Here is a 16586-nt window from a genome sequence, read left to right as displayed (position 1 = left end):
ATAACATTGGACAAGGAATGGCACTTTTTCATTGGACTAATTACTTGACTACTCGTAGTCGGGTGATTTTTCAGGGAGATTAAAAAAAACGAGAAAAAATAAAAAGAAGGTGAGTGACAAATCACGTAATTGCGGACGCACAGAGAGAAATATGGTGCGGTTTGTTCTAAATGCGCCAGGGCAACGTTTGGTTGACACTTCCACTATATATTACCGCCGCCCGCGCAGGGCTGCGCTCCTCATTATAATTAAAGCGAACTGACGTATTTGAACTGTAATTAGTCATTTGAGCGCGAAGAAAATGTTTAAAAGGGGAATTGGTAACCTGTGATTCATTAATAATAAATAGAAAGTAATTATTTTCAACATAATACTAAAATGAAAAAATAATATATTTTTACATTATACTAAACTAAACAACTTATTTGTTTTTATTTTATTTTATGGGTTAATGTTTTTTTTTTGTATTTTCTTTGTGTAACTCTACTTACGTATATTGTGATTTTGTGATCTTTGCTACTTGTTGTAATTGTCTATTTTATTGAAATATCGAAGTTTTTTTATCAAAACTAACACGGATCTCATTTATTGATCTCTATTTATTGTTATAATAACAAATTACTTATTAAATATTATTTTTTTTTTATTGCCTTGAATTAGAAAACTTTACTGATTATTTTTTCTTTATTCCTCTTTGAAATCGCAGCCCTGTCTGGTAACAGTATATTACACAGCGGCGCCCGAGGCAATTAGAAGCTGCGCAAACGCACCTGTTTCCTTTATTTTTCCTCTATATAACACATTATGAAGTTGCAAAGAGTTATTGAGAAAAGCTTTTTTTCACGATAAATTATTTAAAAAAATATAGTGAAGTAATTTATAAATCCCGACTACGGAGAAATCACTCTCTAAATCGACCTCCGTGGTCCAGTGGTTGAGCGTTGGGCTCACAATCCGGAGGTCCCGGGTTCGAATCCCGGTGGGGACATATCACAAAAATCACTTTGTGATCCCTAGTTTGGTTAGGACATTACAGGCTGATCATCTGATTGACCAAAAAGCAAGATGATCCGTGCTTCGGAAGGCACGTTGAGCCGTTGGTCCCGGCTATTAGCCATAAAAACACCTCCAACAACCCGCACTGGAGCAGCGTGGTGGAGTATGCTCCATATCCCCTCCGGTTGATTGAGGGGAGGCCTGTGCCCAGGAGTGCGACGTATATAGGCTGTTTATGTATGTATGTATGTGAGGTATGTGTAAAGTGTAGAATATTTTACTTTTTCCCAGCGTGGTGATTTGTGAATAAGACACAATACTTCCTTGGATATCAATATATTGACCAATATTCACTTAACACAACTTTTGCAACAGAACAACTGAGACTTATTCTAACAGGCAAACAGTTTTATTCCATCCCCACCACTCTACCCCTGTCGTCGGCGAAATGGAAGGGAACGGCGAATGGCGAGCGACGAATGACGAACGATCAACAGGCATACTTTTAAATCATTCACAATATTTAATAATTTAGTTATAACATACAAATAACATAACAAAATACACAATTAATTTTAAAATATACAATAAATGCTAACATTCGCCCATCCTGACCATTGTAAACGCGTCCTCGCGCTAACACATTAGGACATATTATTTATCATCGTTTTATTTTATTGTTACACAGTTTATACCATTCAATATTTATTTATTTTACCTACTGTCACTTTATCACTTAACTCATACATGTACTTTATATTCTTTTCTTTACACTTTTCTTTTACTTTACTTATTATTATTATACAATGCAACCCATATTAACCATATTAACCATACTAACAATACTAGCCATACTAACAATACTAGCCATACTAACCATACTAGCCATACTAACCATACTAACCATACTAGCCATACTAACCATACTAGCCATACTGACCATACTAACCATACTGACCATACTAACCATACTGACCATACTAACCATACTGACCATACTAACCATACTGACCATACTAACCATACTGACCATAAATCCAATACAATAAATCATATTAATGTGTTCTTGTATATAAATAATACCAATACTTTATAAGGTCATCGTAACGCAATAATAAATTATATAATTATTTTTAACAAAATAAACAATTTTGCTCTCATCAAATGAATTAAAGTTCCTTTTTATAATTATCTTTCTTAACAACTTTTCCTTTTAAATTCAATATTAAATATAAGTATGTATAATTTATACCACATAGTATATATTTTTCTAGGTTTTATTGTTCAGTACCCATATTTGATCGATCATCCATATTATCGCTAGACGTGGACTCTGACCCCGATTCGGAATCAGACTGAGACTCTAGCGCTCGAAAAGTGAGCCACGGGTGAATTTTGTCCACTGAATATACCCCTTTATAACTAGCTTTGCCTTTTCGACGAGTAACTGGTGTATCTTCGACTTCATACCTGTCGTTAGGCAGAACCTTCACAATCCTATAAGGTCCAAAACACTTGGGTACTAGTTTTTTACTTCCCTTATGAGCAACATCCCTCTCTACTCTAACCAACTGTCCTATTTCAAACTGTCGTGGAGGACAACGTCTACTATCAAAACGTTTCTTTTGATTTTCTTGGGACCTAGTAACGTTTTCCATGGCCTCAGACCTTATCTGCTCTAGTTCCGTAATATCACCCTCGTCAACACTTACAGATAGCTTTATTTCACTTTCAGAAACCCCCGTGAGCCTAAGACCAAACAACAACTCTGCAGGCGTTTTTCCCGTAGATTTATTAATTGTATTGTTTAGACCCCACTGCACTTCTACTAGAGCCTCGTCCCATAATTTCTCATCTTTCCCGTGTGTCATTGTCGTTAAGGCGTCAAGCACGGTACGGTTGTACCGCTCTACTTGACCGTTTGCCCGTGGTGTGGCTACAGAATTTAACACATGTGTGACACTTTTCCCAGATAAAAAATCTTTAAAATTAGAACTAGTGAACGCACTCCCTCTATCTGTAATAACTCTATTTGGTACGCCAAAAAGTGCAAAATATTCCCTGAATGCATTTATCGTTGAGCTACTTTTAGTATTTTTAACGGCTTTTAGAACAATGAATTTCGTGAAAGCATCTATTATGGCCAATATGTATTTATTTTTCTTCTTACTGTCATTAAATGGACCCAAATGGTCAGCGTGCAAGGTGTGAAAAGGCCTTGGGACTTTCTCTATGGGATGTAAAAATCCAGACCTTTTACCACTCGGTGCCTTACCATGAGCGCATTCTATACATGACTGACAGTATTTTTTAATAAACTTGTTCATTTTTGGGAACCAATAGTCGGCCTTTACCTTGTCAAGGGTCTTCTCGTAAGAGAAATGACCAATTTGATCATGACACGCCCGTAAAATTTGCCACCTCACTCCCCGCGGAACTAACCATCTGTGTCCATCATTAGTTATTCTGTATATTAAACCCCGCTTCAAGCAATAGTTTTCTTTTACTTGTACTACCTTATCAGATTCCTTATCCTCCAAAATCCTTTTTATCCTCTGAGACTCGTCATCCGTCATTTGAACAGTCGTGAGCCAGTCTGTCGTAATGTGCATAACGAGAGAATTATCCAACTTGTCGTCAATGAGTCCATTGCCATTGACGGGATTGCGACTAAGCGCGTCGACATGGTTCATGGCTGTTCCAGGTTTGTACAACATATTAAAATCAAATTCTTGTATAAGACTCCACCAGCGGGCAACACGTGGTATCATGTCTCTTTTTGTTAGAGTCGCTCGTAACGAGTTGCAGTCGGTTATTATAGTGAATTTAATTCCGATCAAATAGGGTCTAAATTTGATGAGAGAGCTAACCACTGCCAATGTCTCTAACTCATAGGACGAAAAATGTTGTTCGTCTGGTGACGTCTGCCTACTGTAATAGGCTACTGGCCTCATACTGTTATCTGCCTGCTTTTGCATTAAAATGCCACCTACTCCGGACTTGCTAGCATCTGTATGCAGCTCAGTAATTGCTTTCGGATCATAAAGGGCCAAAATGGGACGTGAAATGAGGTTTTTCTTAAGTTCCCGAAAAGCTTGTTCTTGCTCCGCACCCCAAGTCCACTGCGTATTTTTTTTCAATAACCTAGATAACGGCCTGGCTATAAGTGCAAAACTCCTAATAAATCGTCTGAAAAAACTCGCTAAGCCTAAAAATTGGCGAACGTTATGAACATTTTGTGGTGAAGGAAATCTGTCGACTGCATCTATTTTGTTTCGTCCCGGTCTGATACCGCGACCCGATACTTCGAACCCTAAGAAATCTATTTCATCAAAGAAAAACTTGCATTTTGATAACTTCAAAGTTAAACCTGCCGTTTTTATCCTCTCTAACACTTCATTCAACTTTTGTAAACCATCCTCAAATGTAGTTGATGGCAATAGGACGTCATCCATGTACACCACTACGGAGTTAAAGCGCAATGTATCCAATACTTTATTTATTGTACGTTGGAAAACTGCGGGGGCATTTGTTAACCCGAAAGGCATCCTATTGAACTCAAATTGACCATCGGGAGTGACGAACGCTGTCTTTGCTTTTGCATCCTCTTCCAATTCGATTTGGTAATACCCGGACGCTAAATCCAGAGTAGTGTACAAGTTATGACCTGATAGCCTATCCATTTGATCCTCTATTCTTGGTAACGGGTAATGTTGCTTTACAGTTTTTCTATTAAGAGCCCTGTAATCAACACAGAGCCGCTGCTCACCTGTCTTTTTGCGCACAAGGATTATGGGGCTCGCAAAAGGTGAACAAGACTCTCTTACAATTCCATATTGCAACAATTCCCCCACCATTTTACGCACTTCTTCGCGTTCTGAGTGAGACAAACGGTATGGTCTATATACCACAGGTTGTGAATCACTTACGTCTATGTTCATTTTCTCAACATTAGTCCGCCCGAGTTCTTTTAAATTTGTAGCAAAACAAGCCCTATATTGATTTATTGTGTCCAACAATATAAGTTTTTGGTTCTTTGTTATATTACCGCCTACATTCAAGTCCGCGAGCGAAAAACTTTGCATATCCCCTTCAGATGAATCGATCTTATTAATAACCGGTCTATCAACAGTAAATATTTTTATTTTCCGAGCCCTAGCCAATAAACTATCTTTATGAAACGCTACCTCTTCATCTCCTATATTATCTACTAGCAAAACTCCCTTTCCATTTTCTAGCATAAAAACCCCTTCCTCTAAATTATACTCTTTAGGTTTGGTTCTAAAACATCCGTTCAAAAGTATTGGTCCAGTATACTCAGTAGTAGAGTACACGAGTACGCAATCACAACCTGGCTTGATTGAGCAGTTCTCCGTGACAAACAGTTTAATATGGGTTTCATCTTCAGAACACTCTGTTATGGTTAGCGTATCGTCGGTTTTCATAATATTCACATTAGGTAATTCTGTGAACGTTTGCCCTATCAAAATTGGGTATTTCAAGTAAACATCAGGAACGACTTGAATATTAACTGAAGCTTTTACACCTTGAATTTCAAGCTCAACTATCGCGCACCCTAAAGATTGGACAACTGCCCCACCAAAACCAGCCATAGCTGTGCACTTGCTCTTATCCCAGTTACCTATGATTTGTCTTGCATCAGATTCTCTTATTAATGAACAATCACTTCCTAAATCAATAAAACAACATCTATCATGACCATTAATTTTGACAGGCTGTACATACTTATTGTCATGATTACCCCCCGTTTTAGATATTTTTAAGACCGTTTTAGCCTGTTCTGCTACTTTACGATAACAATCGGCAGTTTCGTGCCCCACGAGAGAGCAATTGGAACATCTCTTTACTGCTTTAGTGCACTTAGCAATGGTATGGCCTTCCTCTTTGCAATTGTAACACCTAACAGGACCTCTACTCGTACTAGCGTTTTGAGTAATCGCCGGCTTATCCCTATTCGAATTAAACTTTTTAGGTACGAATTTGCTCTGTTCCGGTTTTCGACTCTTTATATTACGAAGGTACGCTAACAACTTGTCAGGCTCACTGAACTGAGCAGCTTCGGCACCTAGTCTCACAGCCCTGTCTTCGATTCCAAAAATAATACAGTCTACAGCCCTTTTCCCGTGTATTTCACACCGATTAAGTAACGCGGTTTTCTCATAAAAATAGTCTTCGAATGAATCCCCAAACCTAGCCTTCTCTCCTAACATGTCACTTAACATCTGGCCGTAATTTTCATCAGCAGGAAATGCAGATCTTAATTTGTTCTGCCACTCGGGCCACGAGAAGTTCACCGTAGTTAATCCCTCATACCAACGTTTTGCATTTCCCACTAATTTAGATAAGGCAAAGATCACGACCTGCTTATCAGTCCAATTATACATATTAGAAATTTCATCTACTTTCGATATCCACGTATTTATGTTTTGGTTTTTGGATGATGGATCAAATTCTGGCACAACATTAACATTTCCATACCGTTCCCTTGCATTATTATTATTGCTATTAAAAATTTTCTCAAAAAATGATAACATTACATCATTAGAAGTGTTCTTACTCCTAGTATTCCTTCTCTTGTCACTCTCTGAACTGCTAGATCTGGTATAGTAATGCTTCGAAGAGCGCTTATGTACTCTTGAACTGCGAGACCTACTACGGCTTGCCCTTGGCGTTTTTGTCGGGCTACGTCTAGACCTGCGGCGGCGGTAATCATAGGAACGGGACTTACTTCTGCTCTGCCTAACCACGCTGCTACCGCCGTCAGGACTGCGAGCTCCCGCTCTGCAACGCTTCGGATGCCCCTCCCGGCGATCAGCACTGCTTTTCCTTTTCCGCTGCCGACCGGAACTAGCTCTGCTACCGCGACGGTAATCGCAGCTTCTCTCCCGACCACGACTCCTCCGCTCACGGCCATGCGGCGGCGAGGGCGTCGTTAATCGATGCCGGTAGAGCCTGCCTTCTGCCTCATCATCAGGCAATGGAGGGCTGAAAATGTACGAAGACGGACATCACTGCTCATTATAATGTATTTTATTGCTGTACAGAACTTGCCATTATATGTGCAAAGAATACAGCAATCTATATTTGAATTAGCACTAAGTACATAAAACTATTAGCGTAGTGCTATCAATACCGAAGAGTAGCCTCGGTCAAATTATAACACCATATAAAAATATAAGCGTAGCGCCATTGTTATCGAAGAGTTGCCTCGATCAAACAATACCGCCACATAAAAGTAGAAGCAACCCTTGTGCTATCATTACCGAAGAGTAGCCTCGGCCAAACAATAGCACCACATTCAAAATATAGACGCAGTAATATTGCTACCGAAGAGTTGCCCCGGCCAAACAATAAAACTACGCGTAAAAGCAGAAGCATACATAGTGCTAATACTACCGAGGAGTAGCCCCGGCCAAATAGTAACACTACATAAGTGCACCGTTATTACTACCGAGGAGTAGTCTCGGTCAAATAATCACGCCACACGTGTACACAAAAAGAAAATGCTTTTCGTATATACTAACAAACAACAGTATAACAGGCACGGCACAATGATGTAATAAAATAAAGTATTATATCGTTACAACTTACGTTCTACATCCCACTTCTGACATGTAGAATATTTTACTTTTTCCCAGCGTGGTGATTTGTGAATAAGACACAATACTTCCTTGGATATCAATATATTGACCAATATTCACTTAACACAACTTTTGCAACAGAACAACTGAGACTTATTCTAACAGGCAAACAGTTTTATTCCATCCCCACCACTCTACCCCTGTCGTCGGCGAAATGGAAGGGAACGGCGAATGGCGAGCGACGAATGACGAACGATCAACAGGCATACTTTTAAATCATTCACAATATTTAATAATTTAGTTATAACATACAAATAACATAACAAAATACACAATTAATTTTAAAATATACAATAAATGCTAACAAAAGGACAGTCTCAAAAAGTGATTTCGACAATGTCCCCATCGGGGATAGAACCCGGACCTCCAGATCGTGAGCCTGACGCTCTAACCACTAGACTACGGAGGCTGTCTTTAGCCTTATTAAGTTATAGATCAGATGTTTCTTTTTTTCACTCAGCGGGTAACTAAAATCTTTGGCCCAGCTGGGCAGCCATCTTTTAAATTAACGACATTATTAGAGTTTATAGTTATTATAAAAGATACGTGTCGCTTTTCTTCCTGGGGACATAGAGGAACACGGACCTCTGCGGACCTCCTGGGGACGACGGTACCATTGCTTTATGTAAGTCTAGGTAAGAAAGAAAGAAAGAAAGAAAGAAAGAAAGAAAGAAAGAAAGAAAGAAAGAAAGAAAGAAAGAAAGAAAGAAAGAAAGAAAGAAAGAAAGAAAGAAAGAAAGAAAGAAAGTGAGAAAGAAAGAAAGAAAGAAAGAAAGAAAGAAAGAAAGAAAGAAAGAAAGAAAGAAAGAAAGAAAGAAAGAAAGAAAGTATTAGTTAAGGTATTATTATTTATTCTTAAGGTATGTATGTGTTCAACCTGGTAATCCCTAACCAATGACCTGGCCCTGTTCGGAGAACACGTACTGTCATGAGCAATATCATGTACCCACTTTGGCATGACATGGTTTCAAAGTGTATACATATTAAAGTACTCGTGACCGTACTTGCATCGAAGTGTCACGGGTTCGAATCCTGGTACGACCCTGATACCGACCCTGCCGGCGTGGTCGACGATTTCCCTCAATCAGCGCTTATCGCTATCGACCCACTAGGGTCGAATAATTTTTCGAGCGGTCGAGCCTTCAGCTATCCCCATTTGTCCGGCCAAGTAAATGCCATCTGCGGTAAATCTACAATGAGTCACGTAAAAAAGAAGAATCCCGGCTCGGATTTGAAACCACTGAATTCGACTCTGAATGAGTATTATGTGCTCAGAGGTGAAAGAAAACATCGCGAGGAAACCTTTTCGGAAGTAACCTACTTGTAAGCTGTCTTAGGCTGGTTTTCCCTTCGCGGGTTGAAAGGTCAGACAGATAGTCGCTTTTGCGAAAAACCGGACCTGTCAAATCTTCAGGTTAGGTAACCGGAACTTGTAAAACGAGAAATCACAATTCTAGCATAGACGCATTTCATATATCAAATAACTGAGCGAAAATTATAATTAAAATATTCTTTTGAAATGTAACTCATAAACACATCCTATTTGAAAACTTTTTTTCTCTAAAGGCGTCCTTTGATACTTTCATCTTCTAATTACTCGTCGCCTACAACGCGAAGGTAACAAGGTCTAAATTAGTATGGCGAAGCAATTATGGCGGCCCGGCGGAGAGGATATTAAATCTTGGAGATTCAGGCGGGAGTTTATTTATGAATAAGGGCGGTTTCAGGCGTTTTATACGCGCGTATAAGCTCGTTTTTGGATGCGCACGTAGGCGCGTATAGGTTCGCTTTTTGCCACATGCGCAACTTGTACGAGTGTTGATGCTAGCGTTGCCGCTCGATAGCGCCCTATCGGTAGTTTACCGAAAAACGATAATATCGATAATTAATCGATAGTATCGACTCTATCGATAGCATCGCAGTAGTATCGACTCTATTGATAGTTTTTTGTTTTTCAACTATCGGCACTATCGATAGTATCGATACTATCGATAGTTTTTCATCTTGTAACTATCGATACTATCATAATTAAAGCACATAATAACGGGTTCTTACCGCGTTTAAATGGGGATATGAGACTCCCGAACCCGTTATTATGTCCTTTAATTATGATAATAACCGCGTAAACTTAAAACAATCGATACTATCGTTGCTTATCAATAGTATCGCCCAAAAAGAGCTCGATACTATCGACAGTATAGATACTATCGATAGGCCGGGTTGGGTAGATGATTTTGGCTGCTTTTTGAGCGCTGAAGGCTCTCACCCGGTACAACGTTTTTAAGACAACAGGCCTGAGGGTGCCCAGTTGGGCTCGAACCTCGGCTCAGGGCGTCGTCTGAGAGGAAAATATTTGAAAGAATTAATCCACCCTAGGGGGTCGATAACGATAAGCGCTGATTGAGGGAAGTCGTCGGCCACACCGGCGGGGTCGGTATCGGGGTCCTGAAGTATTTGGTGTCGCGAGCTGATTGGCCGCCTCTATGGCTAGAGTAATCGGGTCGTCGAGATCGTATATTACGTCCTTCATTGTGGTCAAACGCAAGTCTATAATATATTAAAAAAAAACACAAAGGCAGTGTAACAATACCATAATAATACGATACAAAAAAGCTTACTTTGCTGCCAGCTCAGTTTTCTAAGTAATACTTTGCGATTCCTTTATTTCAAATAAAAGTTTCTTTCTTTCGTACACTCATTACTGTTTGTAAGTTGAAACGTGATGTAGAGGTATTTTATTTCTACCTTAGTTAAATCTGTATTATTTTTATATCCTTTACCGTTCTATAATTTATGGTATAAATTTAGAACAATAAGCGATCATAATAATTATTATTTTTATTATAGACTAATTTTTACAACTTCTTATTGTGTGGGTTGTGAAGAATACCAGTTTCATCAACCCTGGTGTCAGGGTTATGATTGAGCCGCCAAAGACCCCTAACATGGCTCATGTAACGATTATTCACTTACATCAGTATATACTAACCGGGACCAACGAAGTGCCTTCCGAAGCACGGATCGTCTTACTTTCGGACAATCAGGTTTTCAGCCTGTAATGTCCTAACCAAACTAGGGATCACAAAGCATCACATAAATACATAATACAGAGTCGTAGTAAAAGAAAATTTTACTTTACTATTATATGCACAAATATCAAAATGCAATATTGTTTTTTAGATCATTTTATCGCCCAATAATAAAAGACAGAGGTCGGTGGCGCAGCGGTAAACGCGCTCGGTCTGCGATTGTTGAAGTTAAGCAACTTTCGCAAAGGTCGGTCATAGGAAGGGTGACCACAAAAAAAAAGTTTTCATCTCGAGCTCCTCCGTGCTTCGGAAGGCACATTAAGCCGTTGGTCCCGGCTGCATTAGCGGTCGTTAATAACCATCAATCCGCACTGGGCCCGCGTGATGGTTTCAGGCCCGATCTCCCTATCCATCCATAGGGGAGGCCCGAGCCCCAGCAGTGGGGACGTTAATGGGCTGATGATGTGTGTGAATGATGTGAATAAAAGACAGAGACCAGGTTCTTTACGTGCCTTCCAAAGCACTGATAATGCTGCTGTTTCTATAAAAAAACCAGCATGACGTAACAGCTTTAGAACCGCACGTGTACGTTGGGACCCTAAAAACCGTAATTACCGAAACAAAGAACCGCTCTTTGATGCTGCCGAATGGTCCATTTTAAAGTGCCGCGGATAGTAAACAAATTAACCGCAATACACAGGTCTAAACGGCAAGGCGCGCCGACGTGTGCGCAATCAATTAGAACGCGGTAAAATGGCCGCAGATGTGCCGAGAGAACGCTGCTACTGTGTGAGAAGTCCACTACCAGGTACTTGCAATGCCCATACCCATCTACAAACATAGACTCGCGCCTGTAATCCCTAATGCGGTGAGCAGATCCACAAGAATAGGAGGAATTCCACCCACTACTTCGGCCTTAGCTTTACTCAACCTCCTTGATATTCGTTATGATATTATGCATCTTTCAGTCAGAGACTCGTAAAGGGTATTTATAGAAGATGTATCTCAACAAGTGATTCTGGCCACGTCTTTCCATCAGCGTTACAGATTCCGATGTGGTAGTAGTTTTACAGCTAGTTACATAATATGTAATTTATTTTTTTGACGTTCAAAAAGCGCTAACTTTGTAAGCCAATTTTGAAAAAATAATATTTTTGAAGTGATCCGATTCTTAATTCCTTTTTTTCGTTTCGTTTAGACAGGTTAAGCGCTACATTCGAAACGTGAAACTTAAATTATTCACTGAACCATTACAAAAGTGTTAAACTTAAACAAATTAATTACATAAAAGTTAGGTAAGTACGTATTAAAAATCTACACAGCAAAGTACAGATGTGATAGATAGCCGATGTAAACAACACATTAGGGTGTTTATTTATTTCGCGATGTGTTTTTTTTAGATCATATCTTTAGATGTGTGATTACGTGTATAATGACGATGTAAAAAGGGAGGCACTTGGCACTAAGCAGTGCCGTAAAAAGGTGCCAGCAAATGAAATATCTATTTTACATTTCTTTGTATTTTCGCCCAAATGGTTACATATGAGACTGGGCCGGTTTCTGAATAAAGAATAAAGGGGTAATTTGGTCGTTTCCCACAACGAAAATATCAATCACAACAACAACCATTCAAGCGAGACTACGATAAAAAACAAAAAGTACAACTCGCCCGCGGGCCAGTTATTAAGAGGACGACTTGGCATCCTACCCGACTTATGTTGTGTGAATTTGAAAAATCCTGATTATATCATCAGAATAATTAAATAATTCTGTCCACTACGACAGGGATTACGACCGTGACTTTTGTTTGTACAGCGAACCAAGTATAAGTAAACAAACCGCCAAGGATCTTGGGGCAAAGGATGTAGGACGCTGGTGAACCATCTCCATACATTCTTCATTTAATAACAACTGACAAAAAAAAGAAAAGATCCTTTTTGAACTGTATGCGTGACATAACTGGCGTATTATTATCAAACTGGTAAAATCGCGTTCAAACAAAAAATCAGCGCGTAATGATAGAAAAATAGAATTGTCGGCGCAATTTACAAATCCGTGTCTGTTCTGTCCTCTAATTTCGGTGGCCACTAATAACACGTGTCCATATGCAATTTTTGAACAGCAAATAGCAGGCAGATCGGTTTTTTCACTTACCCACACGCAAGTTCTGTGAAGCCGGTAATGATACGTGCTCTGTCGCGTGATCGTCAAACCGACGGTATTTTGTTGATTCCCTCGTAATTCTTGTGATTCTAGTAAGATAAAAATAAATCCGGCAAAATAAATGCTGACGAAAATCAACATTGTAACTACTTAAGTCAAATTTAAAATGAAGAATGTGGTTTGTGCCCTGTCTCATATGATGGGCGTTATGGGCGATTGTCACCAACATCATATCCATCTAAGGACTTCCTGTCAAAAGTGGTTGCAAGAACACAGTAGACTCGCGGCTTTAGCTGCTGTTCTCCGACTTGTACCAAATCGATGATGCTTCAGTTTGAAGCCAGTGAAATACATCCATTTTGAGCGGAATCTATAATGATTAGTTACATTTTCAAGTGAAAATGTTTGTTAATGTATTTTCACTTACCTATTCGTACCAGCTTCTTGCACCATCAGGATAGCACTGCAACTGTTTTGATATAAAATTACCTTGCCATTGTAAACACCTGAAACATACCTAGTATGAAATTAGAAACTTATAACAAATATATAAGACGTAAATTAACTATTATTAAACTCCAATCATCTGTAAATAATTACCTTGTTCTTCTGTATGTAAGCCTCTGAAAAATTAATTAAAAACGGTTCCTATATAGATATATAACCAGTGACACCACTACAGAAACGGCAGGAATCGACACACGCACACATTTGCTTCCAACTACGAATATATATTACGTATAACTATTTAACAAGGTAAAATTATATCTTATATTATAAAAATAATGTATCAGTCCTGTGCACGTCAATTGACTCCAGCTGCCTCCATAGAGCTACCAATTTATTAACACACGTATAGATAATAAAATATATTATACAATAAAATATTCAAATGTAAATAGAGGTAAACGGGAAACGGTAAAACCGCAAGTGAACTGTCGTTCGCAACGCAGGCGCCGATATCGCGAGCAGAGGTTGATATCGAATAACATAAGATTCGCATTAGCCAAAACACTACCGGTTTTTGAAACACATTTACGGTTTTGATACACTAGTCAGGTAGATTTATATTTCTTATTTAATATTCACTTTTGGCGGTCTTCGTAATCTTAAAACGGCCATATTTTATATTGTTTCTTTTAACAGGAACCCTTATTTGGATGATCAGATATATAATATTTGCAGTGTAATGTAATTATAGATTAATACAGTGTTGCCAATATGAAAATCATAATACATTATTGTAATATATTTTGCTCTGGCAATATTACGTTACTTACGCCATAGACTTTGCCGACGAGGCATGATTTTCTTCTCTCTTTTATCTTATGTAAATAATATCCTAATTTCCTCGAAGGGGTTTCATTTACCGAAGCTAACACCGCCTCCTACAACTTTTTTCTTTCTTAATAAAAAACATCAATTCACTAACATCAAATTAAAATATTGTTATTACATTTTAGAATTACGAGCAATTAAAAAGCCGTCGTAAATTAGACAGTTTCTTAGGTCAAAGATAAGTTATGAATAAATACAGATCTAAAGGTGACAAAAAACGTTTTCTTTTATCTATTTAACTTATTTATGAATTTTAATTAAGAAAAATGTAATAATAATTGCGACAGATTGCCACATTTCTATGACGTCACAGGTTGCTTTTCAAATAAATTCGATAGTAATTTCGTGTTTTGACGTTTGATAAAAAGTAGCTGATTTGACTAGTTGGAAATTAGCGTATTATGTTCCTTTCATTTAACAAGAAATCATTTTTTGTATGACCACCTTATTGATGTATGGTTACCTTAGAGACATAAGATGACATGTGAATCGTGTGCATTGTCGTTTTTCTTGTCGTTTTAACTTGGCACCCGTGTCTAAGTATTACACACTAAAATTGCTTTTTGTATTATGGCAACACTGCATTTTTTATTTCTGTCTTCTACCTTATAACATGATGGCGACGGACTGTTGCTTTTTCTCTAATTTTGTTAATTTAAATATTTTTTACTTTATATATATATATATATATATATCACCAGGGATGCATACCCTGTTATTTTTTCTTTTCAACCAATCACTGCAAGAGACATTTTAAACATTGTATTCATACCATCGATAAAACTATTGTAACGTTCAGCAAATGACTACATTTACTGCTTCATTTAATATCTGTACCACTCCAAATATAACAACTAAGAAACTTTTTCTACATATTTTTTTTTAAACTGACCGACCAGTGTATCAACACCGAATCCATCGATAGATTTCTCGTCTCACCTGTAGCACTCTTTTGGGCAATCCTGTCTTCTGGCTGAGCTGCTTCAGGTCCTTGGCGTCAGGGTTGTGGTTGATAGCGAAGTATGACTTCATGGTCCTGAGCTGGTGATGCTTAAAGCTGGTGCGCATGCGCTTCGTGCGCGAGGTAGAGCCCAGACCGCCGCCGCCGCGGAACCCCATCTCCAAGTACTCAGGATTCAGATCTGATGAGGAAGACAAGAGTCATACTGCTAAACGGCAATCAGCTGTCAGTTGAGGTCGACGACCTTCACTTCTCGGATTTCAAGCTCTGTTTAACTGACTTCAAAAAAGGAGGAGGTTCTCAATTAGACGTGTATGTCTTTATCTTTTTAGTGTTTCGTACTAAAATTATCAAAAGGAGACCTTGGGTCTCTGTCTGGTACCTAATTGTTTATACGGATGAAACGGATAATAAGTTATTTTAGTCATACAGGCGATAAAGGTGTCTCTATCCGACACAAAATAATACACGATTCAGTTGTATGTTAGCGAAATAGGTGTATATAATTCATGTGTATTTTTTACAATATTTTTAAAAGTAAATAACTGGTGGATATCGGCAAATCAAAGCTAAAATGGATATTTCGTTTTTATTTTAGGAATATCGTGCTCAAAATCATCTGTATTTTACTACCGATTCGTTAAAATATTTTGCTATCCATTTTATTTGCTAAGTTTTACAATATACTTTTTCTTTTTTCGAAATAGAAATAGGTGGCTATTTTTTGGACTAGGTGCAGGTACTTTGAGCCAGAATATAATTTGGTGGCAAATGACGTTGTGGATTAAGATAGAACACACTTACCTAGTAAATACAAATCCACTATCTTTATAGTATAACTTGTCTGTCTTTAGTAATGCTCTACATCGGGGAGAGATACTTAACACCAATAAAATAATAATTTAATAAAAAAGTCAATTACTTAATAAGGCGTTTGGAATCCGAGAAGTGAACTTTTAAATACGTCACGGTCATAAAAAACACCACGACACACCTCCAAGACATAAAGATACAGTTAAAAAAAATGCCTCATTTAATAGCTTAAAATAACACTTGTTAAGTAATTTTATATTAGATTATACTTTGATAAATTCGCAACGCCAATTCGCATGGGTTACTCAGGTTTATTAATATTATTATTTACGAATAATAGTTATACTATAATACCTTATGCGTTACAGCATGGTGCGGAAACCAGCTGTCAGAATAGTGAGTACATTTCGTTGCATGTCTCTTTCGCTCTAGGTTTTACTACATCTTTCTATCCTGCTGACAAGCGCACCATGCTTCCCCTATTCACCACGCATCTTGTAAAGACGTAAAAAATGCGAAATAACAAATAATAATATTTATTATTATTGATATTACCAATAACTAATTTTCTTTTTTGGTTGTCTCTATTGAAATATTTTAGCAGGTGACTACTTAACCGGTTGG

General features: G+C 38.1%; 1 protein-coding gene across 1 annotated transcript in view; it reads right to left on the bottom strand.

The window, feature by feature from the left end:
• LOC126380118 (protein apterous-like) overlaps positions 1–16586 on the bottom strand; it is a 114159-nt gene that overhangs the window by 11463 nt on the left and 86110 nt on the right. The window contains exon 5 of the mRNA XM_050029362.1: positions 15128–15330. Within this exon, the coding sequence (XP_049885319.1) occupies positions 15128–15330 (203 nt within the window). The remainder of the gene's footprint in view (positions 1–15127; positions 15331–16586) is intronic.

This window comes from Pectinophora gossypiella, chromosome Z (assembly GCF_024362695.1).
Source record: "Pectinophora gossypiella chromosome Z, ilPecGoss1.1, whole genome shotgun sequence".
NCBI lineage: Eukaryota > Metazoa > Arthropoda > Insecta > Lepidoptera > Gelechiidae > Pectinophora > Pectinophora gossypiella.
Note: the sequence above shows the minus strand (reverse complement) of the source record. Positions and strands in the feature narration are given on the sequence as shown.